The 13,880-nt window shown below is 38.0% G+C and overlaps 1 protein-coding gene across 11 annotated transcripts in view; it reads right to left on the minus strand.

The window, feature by feature from the left end:
- AOPEP (aminopeptidase O (putative)) overlaps positions 1–13,880 on the minus strand; it is a 213,204-nt gene that overhangs the window by 179,726 nt on the left and 19,598 nt on the right. For 10 of the 11 annotated variants that reach the window (XR_008463670.1, XR_008463668.1, XR_008463667.1 and 7 more), the window contains one exon: positions 3,600–3,766. Coding sequence is in view for 7 of the 11 variants with exons in the window: in XM_054184645.1 (XP_054040620.1) it covers positions 3,600–3,766 (167 nt within the window). In the remaining 4 variants the exon portion in view is untranslated. Of the gene's footprint in view, positions 1–3,599; positions 3,767–3,847; positions 3,919–13,880 lie in introns of those variants that run through there. The other variant, XM_054184649.1, reaches the window with a different exon arrangement.

Raw genomic sequence — 13,880 nt, forward strand, 5'->3', positions numbered from 1 at the left:
CCTGATACATGCTGGAGATCAGTCAACACAAGTACTGGACTCTTTTGTTCTGCCTTGTGAAAAGCGAGAGGAGCACAAACAAAAGCAACTGTTGCTGCTGCTAGCTACAGAGCAGCAGCGGTGGCTTCTCTAGCACTGTATTGCCTCACAAAAACAGAACGCACCTTCTCGCTGATATCGGAGATGGCAAAACAAGATCAAGGAATACATAACGACAGAGTAACCGTAACCACACAAGAAGCCAGCCAGTCGATTTCACACTTAACTGTTGAATATCTACTGCTTGAACGTGAATCAAAACAGACATAAAGGTGTTTGTGACTACATATATTTGCACCTTCTATGTGTTACAGTAATATGGTGAAGGAAAGTAAAACTGACAAGTGTTGAAATGTAAATCCAATGGTTAAATGGCTCACATTACACACACGCACGTTTAGTGCTCCCTGTAAAGCTTTCTCCCAAAGGGCATTATCAATTGCATTTTTCTGATAATTTTTTTTTGTCTAAGTACTCCATAAAGAATGCACAGTATTTTTAAGCACTTTTAGGTCACACTTGAATTGTACTTAAGTAAGTGACATATCAGTATTTTCAAACAAATGTGGCCTCGCTTTATTTCAAATGACAGGATGAGCCATAGTTTTGTAGGAGGCAGAATGCAAAAATGGCACATATGGAAGAAAGTACACAATTACCAAAACTTGCAAATACAAGTGGCAAACAAGGAATCCGTAACATGTGAGTACACCTAGTCTAGCTATGCACTGGATCACAGCATCCGTGAATCTAGAGATGTAGGTCTGTGATGCAGAATGCAGATCCCTCTTCAAAAGCACGAAGGTATCATCCTGACTTGCTGTTCTCTTATTGTCTGCCTGCACACTTGTTATAAATAGGACTTCTAAAGGAAAAAATATTAAGCAAACTTGTAATTCTATTCAGAATAAATTAATTCACAACTGCTTGCCAAAATGCTTATTCTTTCCAAGAAACTGCATTTTTTAAAATATATTTTTGTGTTCTACCAGTTATGTGTGATTTTATAAATAGGCAGCACAGCAATAGTATGTAAATAATTTGGCAAAGAAAAGTTACTTTAATTGAAGTTACCCTGAAAGGCTTTTAGGTGTGTTTTATAAAACATACAGACAAAATTTTAAGTTAGATAGATTTCATATGACCTGCATAATTGTTTAACAAGAAGATATATGTGGGACAGGTTATTTACAACTACAGAAAATTTTTGAACTTTTTAACTCTCAAAAGTACTACTAATTAAACTAATGAATTTGTATTCCTAAATTCACTAAGAATTTATTTAAGGCTTCAGATTAGCACTTGAGCCTTGGGTTTGTTTGGGTTTTAAGTCATTCCTCAATATTGCTCCTTTCCCTTCTTTCCTCTATATCTGTTTTGTAAACTTTTTGAATTCCAAACAGCTATCTGACTTGTCATTTGGAACTGTATAGAACCACCAAGATAATGAGAGTCTCATACATTTTTGAGTCTTTGAGAGCTAGCTACTGGAGCAATGCCCACTACCTTTAAAGAAATCCAGCAACCCTTGCATCATTAGCATAAATAGTTATATATAAATTAGCATAAATAATTATGTGTGCCACATAGATCTGTAAGCAGAATCTTCTGCACTCTTGGGAATTCCATCTTGGGGAGAGGCAGACAGGACTGCAGTAGGTGCTCCTGCCACTTCTCTTCAGCTCAGTGAAGTTCAGCACAAAACTTTGCCATTGTCACATGGCTCCCAAAGCAGCGGGCTTTAATGCTACATTTGGTTCTTCCCAGTTCGCTTCACACTTTTCACTCAGCACTTCGTTAGCACGGTGAAGCTAAAATGAGTCATTTCCTCTCTACTGGCCTTTCCATTAAAGTCTTCTTACAGTATTTCTTGCTTTTACAGAGTTCTTCAGAAAGGAAATAGACTGAGCTAGCCTTTGGAAAATTAAAAAAAAAAAAAAACCCAAACCAAAAAAAATACCCAAACCCCAAAACCCCAAAGCTTTTAGCTGACATATGAATTACCAACATAAACTGACCCACTGCTACAACTACAAGGATTTCAACAAAAGCCCCTTCTGTTCTCCACGGGGTGAAAAGGCTGACTTTGGGTGATTAAGCCCCAGTGCTACCATTAACAATATGGTACCCTGATATCATTCTCAACACTCTATCAACAGCATTTTTAAAATGTTTTTCCTCACAACCAGTTTTTTTTATTTATTCAAGTACAAATTTTTAATGGCTTTTTTAAACTAGAGTGACAAAAACATGTTAATGAGGAAACAATTCTTTCACAATACAGCCTTTTCAACTAGCTAATTGGTCTGAGAAAGTATCAGTTTTAACTGACCTATGCTAATTTATAGCACCTGAATTTTTCCTGAAGTTTGTATTTCTAGAAAGTCACATAAGCATCATTCTTAATATTTCAGATCACAGCCACCACTGAGGGACCAGGAGACAGCAACTCATCAGCAAGATGTAAGTGTGGATCAAACTAATTTAACAATGATGGCAGAGCTGTTCTCCTAGTCTGAAGTCAAGCGCACTCTTGCTTTCTTGATGCCAAGATGGGAAAGTATTACTGTCCAAGTGAGCTGAGCAGCTCATTGTGGCAGTTTTCCACATTTCAACAGCAGAGACAAGGCTTGAAACAGGCTTCACATATGGCCAAAAATAACCCGACAATTCCATGCAAATGGATTAACTGATGGTTCTCAAATCAAGGAGACTTTCATTCTTTTTTTTCCCTCAAGAATAAGCTTGCCTCTTTAAAGGGTAACAGAAGAAAGATACTTTTTCCCCAGAAACATCGATTTGAACCTTTTCGTATATGCTACTTTCATCAGCACCACTTACACTAGAAAATACTGACCCTGTTTGACAGATTATCTCAAAACTAATGTGAGCAAGACATACTTTGTATTATTATGTGTAGAACTGCCTTAAAAACTTCCTTGTCTGTGCAGACAGAGGTTTAAAGAATAAAGTATAACCAACACAGAAGAAAAATGCTCGCTTGCTTACTGCTGCACAAGATACGATCTACCAGTGCAAAAAAAGCCACCAAAGACCAGTTTTTCATGGTAGTCACCTGATATTCTTCATCTATTCTGTATATTTCAGGAAACAGATATAACACATATATGACTTCTAATCATTGCTGATCTGCACTTGAACGGGAGAACTAAAATTGAAAGTTAATTATCTACCAAGGCTCGAAGTTGTCAAGAGCCTGATAAGGTGATTCATTTATGAAACATTCAACTGCAGAATGATTAAAACAAAGCCAATTTATGACACATGAAGTCTAGGTTTGGAAGAAGTAAAAGGAATAAAAACACAGAAAGAAGTAAGTATCAGTAACACAGCGAAATGCAGATGCCTTGAATTCTTACTAAATTATCCCGAGGCTTTGAGCAGGTAACTTTTCCATAGAATGACATACAGATTACAGATAGACATGTAAATGCTTTTAAGGCTAGGAACTTCAGTCTTTCTAAAATAATGTATTTACTAAGTTGTATTTCTCACTATAAAATTATTGAAAATAATTTGCCATAGAAAATATATTTCACCTTCTCGAAGCTGGACTGGTTCTGCTGAGTTTTCACCACTCATTAACACAACAAAGCCTGCAGCTGTTCGGACTGAGGCTTGCCATGTTGACAAGGCAACAGGTGGTTCTTGGCATGGGAAAAGGGCTCTGTTGTTTATTGGCGATCCCATCGTATACACACATGGCCTAGATGGAAGGAAAAGAGATTGAAGGTGGCATTACAATAAGAAAGACTGAATTAAGTTTTCTGTCAAAAATCAAACTTACTGTTGTACTGAGGTGTCTTTTTTAACGTCAGCTAGGTAGGTTTCAAACCTGTATGATATGAACCAATCAACATACAATCTAAATCATTTAAGACAGGATGAAGACAAGCAAGATTACCAGAATAATTTTTACATAAATTAGAAAAGAGTAACTTCAATCTTCCCTCTCCTGCTTCTGCATGGGCCTTTCAGCCTCATAAAGTAGCTCTCAGCAGGACCCTAAGGCCAGACAAGGAAGGCTTCTGAGTATCTTTGGAAGATGACATTGAAGGGCTTCACCAATGCCTGTGACACCTCCCTGCTGTCATCACAGTAGTGCTTTCATTATCATTAATCCCATTTCTCTGTACAACTGGAGGCTCATCCAAACTCAAAGGCAGTAGATCTAGCCTTGAGCCTTCCTTAGCCCAAGCCCCAATAAGTCTTGACATTTTTACATTTCTTCTTGCAGTAAGGTAATGGACGCTAACTCACATTCCTTTCAGTTATCTCAACCACAGGGCATATAATGAGGAGAAAGCATGTCTTCCCTATCAGGCTCAGCCTCCTTCTTGCTTTTCGCACAGCAATCTTCCTTATAGCATTGCACTTCTGGCAGTTTCTCTAACCCTCTCCCAGGCAGCCTCTTCATCTAGTGCCCCTTTCCAATTTCAGCTGCAATATTTCATGCCAGCCAATTTCTTATTAGCAGCTTAGCCACAACTGAGAAGGTAAAAAGGCCTTTTATTAACTCCTTCTAGCTTGCTATTGCTGGTGCACAGATTTAGTAATTCTTGGTTTACTTCTTTTGTTGCATTTTGCATTTTTTCCTTAATTCCTAGTACTTGTATAATACCATTCCTTATCTTAAAAAAATCTAAGTTTTCAAATATAAATTATATAAAACAAACACAGTCAGTAGGTTTTTCCAGCCAAAGAAAGAAAATCTTTAAAGCATCACTTAACTGCACTGAGTTTTTAAAAAACTGTGATATTTAAAACCAATATTCTGGGAGCACAACACATTATTTTGTGAATGCTTGAGGCTAAAAACATTCTGATCAGTATCTTTCATCACTTAAGTTTAAAAATCATCAAAACTCTTCGGAAAATAGAAGAAAAGCTGTTAGGGCAAAACCTATTTTGCAGTGACTAAGATCTGAGCATCTTGTTTACTCCCCTACAAACAGCTCCTCCATTCAAATTATTCCTTCCCTAAAGCCAAGTCTGAGCGTCACAGAGGGAAAGAACTTGGAGACACGGATGGTCACAGATGAAAAATATTCTGAAGCTATTTTTGCCCTCTTGTAAAAAGTGCTATCTGTGCTACTGGATCCAGGGCTGTCCATGGCACAAGCAAGTTACTGTGCTTTAACTGATGCAGGCCAGCTGATCTTTCAGGAAAATAGTGAGGGAAACTGCAATTTAAGAAGGCTTATTGATAATGTATAGAAACAGAAAAACAAAATAATTTGGCTCCTCCTGCCATGTATCAGAGTGAATAGACTAGGACACTAGACTGTGAGCTGGGTGGGGATGGGGAGGAACAGATGGTTCCTCATTTGTGAAAACTTTATCAAAATACATAGGATTATAAGAAGAGATCCTGGTAGAGTTTATAGGAATAAGAGGGAAGGCGGGGTTAACGACTGCTGATATACATATTTTACCAATGATTTACATTGCATTTGTGAAGACTGTTTTGCTGGGTGCCATTGGTACAGCCCAGTTTTAAGAGCAGTACGGGGGATTTCCACATCCTGAAGAAGTTTTAGAGGGAAATGCCACAATGACTGAGAAAATGGGCTGGCAGAAGAACACTGAGCAGAATGTTGCAATGCTTGTCAAATACAATACAAACATAACAGGGACCAGACATTACTGAGATAAACTGAGACTCATTGCTGAGACCTGAGCACTTTGTACCTGCAGATCATAAAGTTTTTTACAAATAATCTCAATAACATTTTGCAGATGAGGAAAACAAACCATTGTGAACAGATCTGCATAGCTCTAGTGTTCGTGGTGTGCCTATAGGCTTAGTTTCAGGCCTCCCAGTCCAGTAGCTTTCACATTGGACTAGGAAGCCTCTCATTATGAGAAATAAGACATAATACGTAACTAACTTTTTTCCATAAAACATTTTAATGCTCAAATAGATACACAGGCAGGTCACAAGTCTCTACAATTAAGGCCTAAGTAGAAAGGGAGGTAGAAAAGTGGGCAAAGACTGGTCAAGTACATAATCTTTTCTTCAAAACTAAGCCTCCTTTCTACTCCTCACCTGTTTAAATACCATTTTTGTCCAGGTATACTCATTAACTTCATTATTTCAAACCAAAATGTATTAAAATATGTCAAAGTCTGCTAAGAAAATAGTAATGAAACACACAAGTTCTAAATTTCAAGAGGAAACTATCAGAACAACAGTTATACCAGCTTTTAATTATTCATACATTCACAGCAAGATCACCTGGAGGCTTGACCAACAGCATGCCATCAACTGAGATTTCAGCTATCATTGAACAGGCTCCTGTTCTGCTTTAGAGAGGAGCATTTACAAGGTGAACTCATGACTTTTTCTTCATCATTTTCTTCTTTCACTTGAAATTTTAATCTATTTTCTTCTCACCCTAAAATATACCTCCACAGATTATTTTTTTTCTTCCCTTGGCAAATCATGTTTTGCTTTGCTAACTTTTTATACTTCATTTACACGAGTAATTTCTTTTTACAGTATTGGTAATAGTGCAGTGTACTTTAGGACACCCACTGCAGCTGACAGTTTTCTTTGTTATGGGTCAGGCAGCACAATTCCAGCAGGTAAGACCAGAAACATAATTCTTATCCTCATATGGATGAGATTTTTCACCTGGTCCAGAAAAAGAAAAATTATTAGCTAACCAAGGTACACCAAAGAATAGCAATGACAAATAATTAGTTTTAGAATGCTTTTGTAAGTTGATCCAAATTTGCCTTTTTTTCTGATTCATCCCGACCACTGCTAGCAAGAAACTTCACAGTTCCTCTCCTTTTTCCTATTATCTATCCTTTCCATCCCTCTTCTTTCAGTTTTAATGGTCTTGTAAGGTTCAAATCATCTAGTTAGGTACTATGTTGTTGTGCGAAAGTATCATAAGATCAGTGAGGACTGTAAACATGCTCAAATGACTTGCACCTGGGGTGTCAAAAACACACATCAATGTTTAGTCTTGTGTGCTTGACAAGTAGAACATCTGCACTTACAACACAGGCCTGTGATGGACCCAGAGGCAGCTTATTGAACATGTTTGAGATGCCTGTCCTGCTTCAGAAAAGATCAAAGCACAGTGGAAATCTATGCCTGTGTGAATCCCTGAAATACAGGTGAGAACCGCATGTTCGGACCCTCTCTCTCACTAGCAAGGACTCTCTTCCTAACAAGGATTCTCTCTAGCACGGACCAAGCTCTGCAGTGCCTGCGTTCCTGCTTGCCTGCCTCTGCCTGGGTGTTGCTTCAGAGATACCCCCGGTTCGCGAGGTACTGAGATTAAATTTACTCTTTGCATTTCATCCATGGTTTTCTGGTTGTTTCTGCATCCTGCCTATGTCGGCTTACACAGTTGTTTATGCCAGCCATAATCTTTGCCACCACAGGTTGGAAGAGATATGGAAACTGAATACAGAAAAAGTAAAATTATCAGAGAATTCAGACTGTTTGTCTAATTACCTCTTACACTGGAAAAACAACCACCCACAAAGCACACCTGTGGTCACTCATCTGGCCAGCTTTAGGACTAGTAATTCCCAGTGATCAACAATCCAGGCTACTGGAGAAATCAAGTAGAAATCAATACCACTAGTTTTGGTATTCTTTGGTTTTGCCCCAAGAGGAGACTCTGGGCTGCCTGTTCAGTAACCTCCCAGAGCCAAGGATTCTGAGAAAAAATTCATTCATGGAACCCAAACTCATCAGTATTCCATATATTTTCATAACATAACAAAACCAGTTCAAACCAGCTCTTGGCAGATCTCCCTCTCCCATGTAAGCATATCAACTATAATTACAAATTAAGCTACTACCTTAAAGCTAACAATAAATGTTCAGTTGATAACTCTGTTCTCCGATCAGGAATCTGCAGATATTCTTTGAGATATCTGCCATCAAACACCTGAATCACATCCTAAGCTCAGCCATGTCAACCTGCTTTGGTTACTGCCTGTTTGAAGATTTCTCAAGGAAAATGCCCAGATCAGCAACTCTGTATCTTTCCTGTATTTGAAAAAATACATTCCCTATTTCTTTGAGGGTTGTCTCCATGTAAGGATGTAAGGTGGCAACCTCCTGCAACTACATGGCCACTCCCTGTAGAACCACTGCTGTTTGCAGCTGTTTCGTACTCTAAATTACAGTGTCATTTCCATGAAGCGGCAGGATTTCCTGGCACCTAAATCACACCAGCTTTTTTGTTCTGCCTGTGCTGGTTTTGCCTGGGATAGAGTTAATTTTCTTCATAGTAGCTAGTATGGGGCTGTGTTTTGGATGTGTACTGAAAACAGTGCTGGTAATACAAGGATGTTTTCAGTTACTGCTGAGCAGTGGAGCAGTAATTACGTAGCGTCAGGGCCTTTTCTGCTCCTCACATCACCCCGCCAGCGAGTAGGCTGGGGGTGCACAAAAAGTTGGGAGGGGACACAGCTGGACAGCTGACCCCAACTGACCAAGGGGGCATCCCATACCATGTGATGTCATGCTCCATACATAAAGCTGGAGGAAGAAGAAGGAAGGGCGGAGACGTTCAGAGTAATAGTGTTTGTCTTCCCAAATAACCACCACTCGTCACGGAGCCCTGCTTTCCTGGGGGTGGCTGAACACCTGCCTGCCAATGGGAAGCAGTGAATGAATTCTTTATTTTGCTTTGCTGGAACGCATGGCTTTTTCTCTACCTATTAAAGTGTCTTTATCTCAACCCATGAGTTTTCTCACTTTTACCCTTCTGATTCTCTCTCCCATCCCAAATGGGGAGAGTGAGCGAGTGGCTGCATGGTGCTTAGACATGGCTTAAACCATGACACTGCCTTATCGATTTACATATCTGCAAGGCGCCAGTGATTGTCATCAGGTTCCAACAGAGCAGGTATTCTTCTTTGGTGTTTTTCTGTTGAATAAAACACCAGCCAATGGTGTAGTTACCCATGCCTTTTTCGAAGCATTCCTCAATTTAAAAGTACTAAATATAATTATGAGATAAGTGATCCCACTGACTTTTCCAGAAATCTTTGCTACTTCGATGCTGGTTTTCCAACAGCTGGATAGCTACATTTCTAAACTGATACCTCACTGTAAATTTCTTGGACTTTTGCCCAGTAGTTTGTGGTCCACAACAGGTATATCAATCCTGCTTCTGCTAGGCATAGTACATGCACAGTCTCCTGTTCAAAAGTTTTGTCTTTTGGTACAGCCACCACTAGGAAGCAAGTATAATCAGGTTAAGACAGGGTATACCTTTTTCATCCACAGTAAATCAATTTAATACTTATTGTGCTCCCACTTTGCCTCTAACAATAAAGGATTTTTTCACTTGCTTTGACCTGTATTTTTGGCAAATGCAATATACTTCACAGCTTCTTTGATGTTGTTATGAGAAAGTTTCCTAAATTTAAAGTCACATATCTGACCAATCCCTTAGGTATTCCAGACACTGTACATCTCTTAATACTACTTCTGTAACACCAGGAACTACAACCTGATTTTGTTTAAACAAAATTTAATTCCATAGTCATAGTTCATGTTCAAATGGTAGTAAAGATCGGAAATAACTGACTATTGGCAGAGAAAACAGGAGATTTCCTAATTGCTGTGCTCCCACAGGAGTGAACAAAAAAAACAAAGCCCTTGTAAGCCTCTGTCTTTAAAAACAGAAGACAGTTTTCCTATGGATATGAACTATGATACAGCTGAACTTTCTCAGCTTTATTCTGAAATCAAACATTGCTTTGGTTTCTTGACTGTCCATCCAATTCATAAACACACAAGTGCTGCTTTGACTCTTCATTCTTCTGATCTAGTATGGTCCTCTCACCGTCACATTTTAGTGAAGCAACTTGCCTTTTGTCCTCCTTCTTCCTCAAGAAGTACCACCAGCCTTGCCCCTTATACTCTGGCATGCGGTGCCTCTGTGGGTGCCCAGCACTTTCCTCATCTTTCCTGTGCTGTAGGCATCCACGTACTCCACCTGCATCTGTGCATCATTTGTCCTGTCAGGCCTATAAATCTGAAAAAGTATTAAGTTCACTAAAAAAAGATTGTTTCTCATGGTCTTCCTTTTTGGTTAGGACAACTAATTCAAAGGAGCTATTTTAAATTTTTTAGAAATATTTGTTCATTGCCATCCACATTTCCAGAAATACCAAATCAGCTGATTTTCTACTCAAGGTCTGCCTACTCTTTTTTGGTTTATCTTTATTTTACTTCTCCATTCTATTCCTAATAACATTTGTTCTCCCTTAGAAATCACTGTGTCAGACGTGAATAATCCAACAAACTTCAGACTGCTTCATTAATTACTCAATTATAAATATTCAGCACTGGGGACAAAATTACGCAAAGTAAAAGGAGAGAATTACCCCCAGCTGATGCTAACTTAGGATTTAGTCTATGACTTGCCTGGATTCTGAAGCATCTTATTCTCCCAAGCCTTGCCATGAAGGAAAACAAGCTCTTTATTCCGTTCCTGTATTTCCAGCATCCAAGAGCACAGAATGATGCTAACTCATGCCACTGAAAAATAGACATCTATTTTCATGACACATTTTCTAATTTGCAGTTTGAAATGGTGAAAATCTGACTAATTTTTTTCCAATTTCTACCCTGGAAAAAAATGGCTTTGAAAATATCAAATATATCATGAAAATTCAATGTATGCCTCAGACTCCATAAAGGCTACAGATACAGGGTTAGATTGGCACAAACCTGTACTACCAGTGAAGCAGATAACTCTATCTTCCAAACTAACCTCAGTAGCGTATTCGAAACAACTCCTATAAGGCATTCCCTTCCCCTCCACTATTTTCAGATTAGCTCCCTAATATGCCTTATCACCCAGCTGTACACACACCTATGTCATCATACCAATGGTGGAGGGAACCAGCATCCAGGTTTAGAGAGGTCAAGAGTGTCTCAGCAAGTGTATTTTTGGTAGGCTTCTTATTTCTTTTTAGCTCTCACTCCTTCCCTCTTTTCATTAGTACCAAATAGCTCTGTGGTTGACTCTGTATTGTTAAGACACTTTGGAGACAGAAAATACAAACACAAAGCATTATGTTGAACTTCGAGGGTAATCAGATAGACTTCACACTAGATGCAGACTGAGCGTGGTGAGGTAGTGGAACAGGTTGCCCAGAGAGGTGGTGGAGGCCCCATCCCTGGAGACATTCAAGGCCAGGCTGGATGAGGCTCTGAGCCACCTGATCTAGTCAAAGATGTCCCTGCTTACTGCAGGGGGGTTGGACTAGATGACCTTTAAAGGTCCCTTCCAACCCAACACATTCTATGATTCTATGACTAAGTAGGAAGAAGCTGTGTGATCCTGCCTGGGAATCAGTACAATTACCCTCTGGTTTTTTTGCAGGCCTACTGTAAACATATTCTAAGCATGGCCTAAAATGCCCAGGTATGTAACTATGATTAGGGAATGACTTGTAGCCAATACCGAGGCAATATCCACTGCAAACTGCTAGCTCACCATAGCTAAATACAATTCTTCACTCTTAAGGACACTAAGAACAATTTTGTAACCTTTAGATGGTCATTATGTCTGTAGGACGTAGAGATGATAGACTTAAACAATTCTAAATCAAAACTTTGAAGACTTATGTTTGGAAAGCAATCCTTCCACATGTAAAATGGTGACATTTTGCTTCTCCATCAGTCTCTAGATAAACCAAAACAATTTCATAGTTCTTGCGAACTGTTATGAAACCTAAGGAAATTGCATATACTAAAATGTATTAAAATCCACTTCTTGATTTTTAGTAAATAACACTGTTGTGACTGAAACTAGAAGCTTTTGTAACCAGTGCATCTGAACAATTGCAACTACTCTCTTGGAACATGATTTGCATTTCAAAACATATGCGTCTTAACGAGAGGCAGGCTTGAAACAACCAGTTTCAAGAAAGGTAAAATATCTCTTTTTTATCTGCAGACAAAAAATAATGAGGAAATGTGACAGTCTCCATGCCAGTGAGATACAGCCTAATAGAGACTCCTGACACAAGTCCACAAAACAGATCACAATAGGTTTGTCAGAACTGTTCTACTAGTTCTTTGCTGTTTCATCAGAATCAGTGGCATCGAATTATTTAAACAGGAAAACAAGGTCTGTTTTATTCCTACATTAGGTACCACCTCTTTGGATATTCTCCTAATCACTATCTACCTCAGGTACTTCAGCTGCACAATACAGAAATGCAAGATTATTTATAACAAATGAGGAACCATGCAGTTCAGTGATGTCTGTGATACAGCTGAACTCTACATCTGAAAAGAAGCATTTAATTACAGAATATATGCTAGCATTAGCACTTCTACCAAACTGTACATTTATGCTGTATTCACCTTAATCGCTTTCATAACAGCAAAAATATTTCCTGAATTCTTTAAAATACATTGATATTTTAATCTAATAATAAGATATCATAAAGATAACAAACTAGACAGGTACAAAATATTTTTTTAGACGTAAGACATTTAAATTGGTCAAATAAATATCAAGATATCATAATAATTTTTTTAAGGAGATCATTTCACATTCTCCAGTATTTTCCACTTTGGAAAATTAGCACAAGGTTAACTCTTTCTAGAGTGTTTCCCCAGAACTGTTCAATCATCCTGTAATAGCTTCTAAAATATACTTTCTCCATAGCATTCTCATGAAAACCTTACACTCCGAGTAATTCAACCCGTCCGCTTTACTTCCCAGAATTTCTCCTTTTCTGTGTATCTGATATCTACGGCTCAACCTGAAAAAATAAATGCATGTACCTGACCTATTCATATACCTATTCATGTATGCCAAGGTAAATAATGCCCACATAGTTTACAGGATTAGGACCCAGTACTGAAAGGTTTCAGTGTCACAGAATGTCCTTCATTGATGTCTTTCATATCGAAGTTACTCTTTCATTCCTAATCCCACAATGAGGAAATGAGTTCCATTCCACTTGCTCATTAATATCAACAAAACCATTAACTAATTTATGACAGCAATAGAAGTGGCAATAAGTAGGGCAGAAAAAAAGATGGGAGGAATCTCCCATTAGAGAGGCTGTTTGATAGGAAAATTACCCCTTTAATTTTAACCCAAATGCATTTAAACCTTTTCTTAAACAATAAAGTGATGTAATCCCAGGATATTTTAACGAATAAGGATTCTTAACATTTGTCATGAGAAAGTATTTAATTTGAAATACACTGGTAGCCATGATGACTTAACACTGCCACATACTCCTAAGAGTTAGGCAAAACTGCTTGAACACCTTGATGGGCTGGCAAAAAGTTTCTCCTTCCCAGTAATGAAAGATGTTTTATACCCATTATTCCCTCCACAAAGTGGTTATTATCATGTGTAAATAAGTTTTTATTTTAAATCATTTTATAATACTTATCATTAGTATGTAATACTATATTAGTATTATATTAGTGTATAATACTTATCATTAGTATTAGTATTTATTTCAAATAAAAGTATAATTTTGTTAAAATTGGAACATTACCTTCTATTTTGAAACCCCAGTGCTGTATTGTACTAGTAAAAAATTGAAAAACTTTGAAACAGAACTGCTCTTTGTTCATTATAAATATATGACAAACATTATAATCAACTTTTTTTTTTCCTATTTTAGTAATTCTGTTATTGATCACGGTTAAAAGTTACGTGCCAATTTTAAGAAGTGATATAGTCCTCGTAAGTATAACTTTTGGAGAGACAAAAAAGTGTGTTTATTTATACATACATGCATAAATATATGTATGCGTCTATTTTGCCCCCTTTTTAATACTTGCACATAAAGGC

Source organism: Rissa tridactyla, chromosome Z (assembly GCF_028500815.1).
Source record: "Rissa tridactyla isolate bRisTri1 chromosome Z, bRisTri1.patW.cur.20221130, whole genome shotgun sequence".
NCBI classification, from domain to species: domain Eukaryota; kingdom Metazoa; phylum Chordata; class Aves; order Charadriiformes; family Laridae; genus Rissa; species Rissa tridactyla.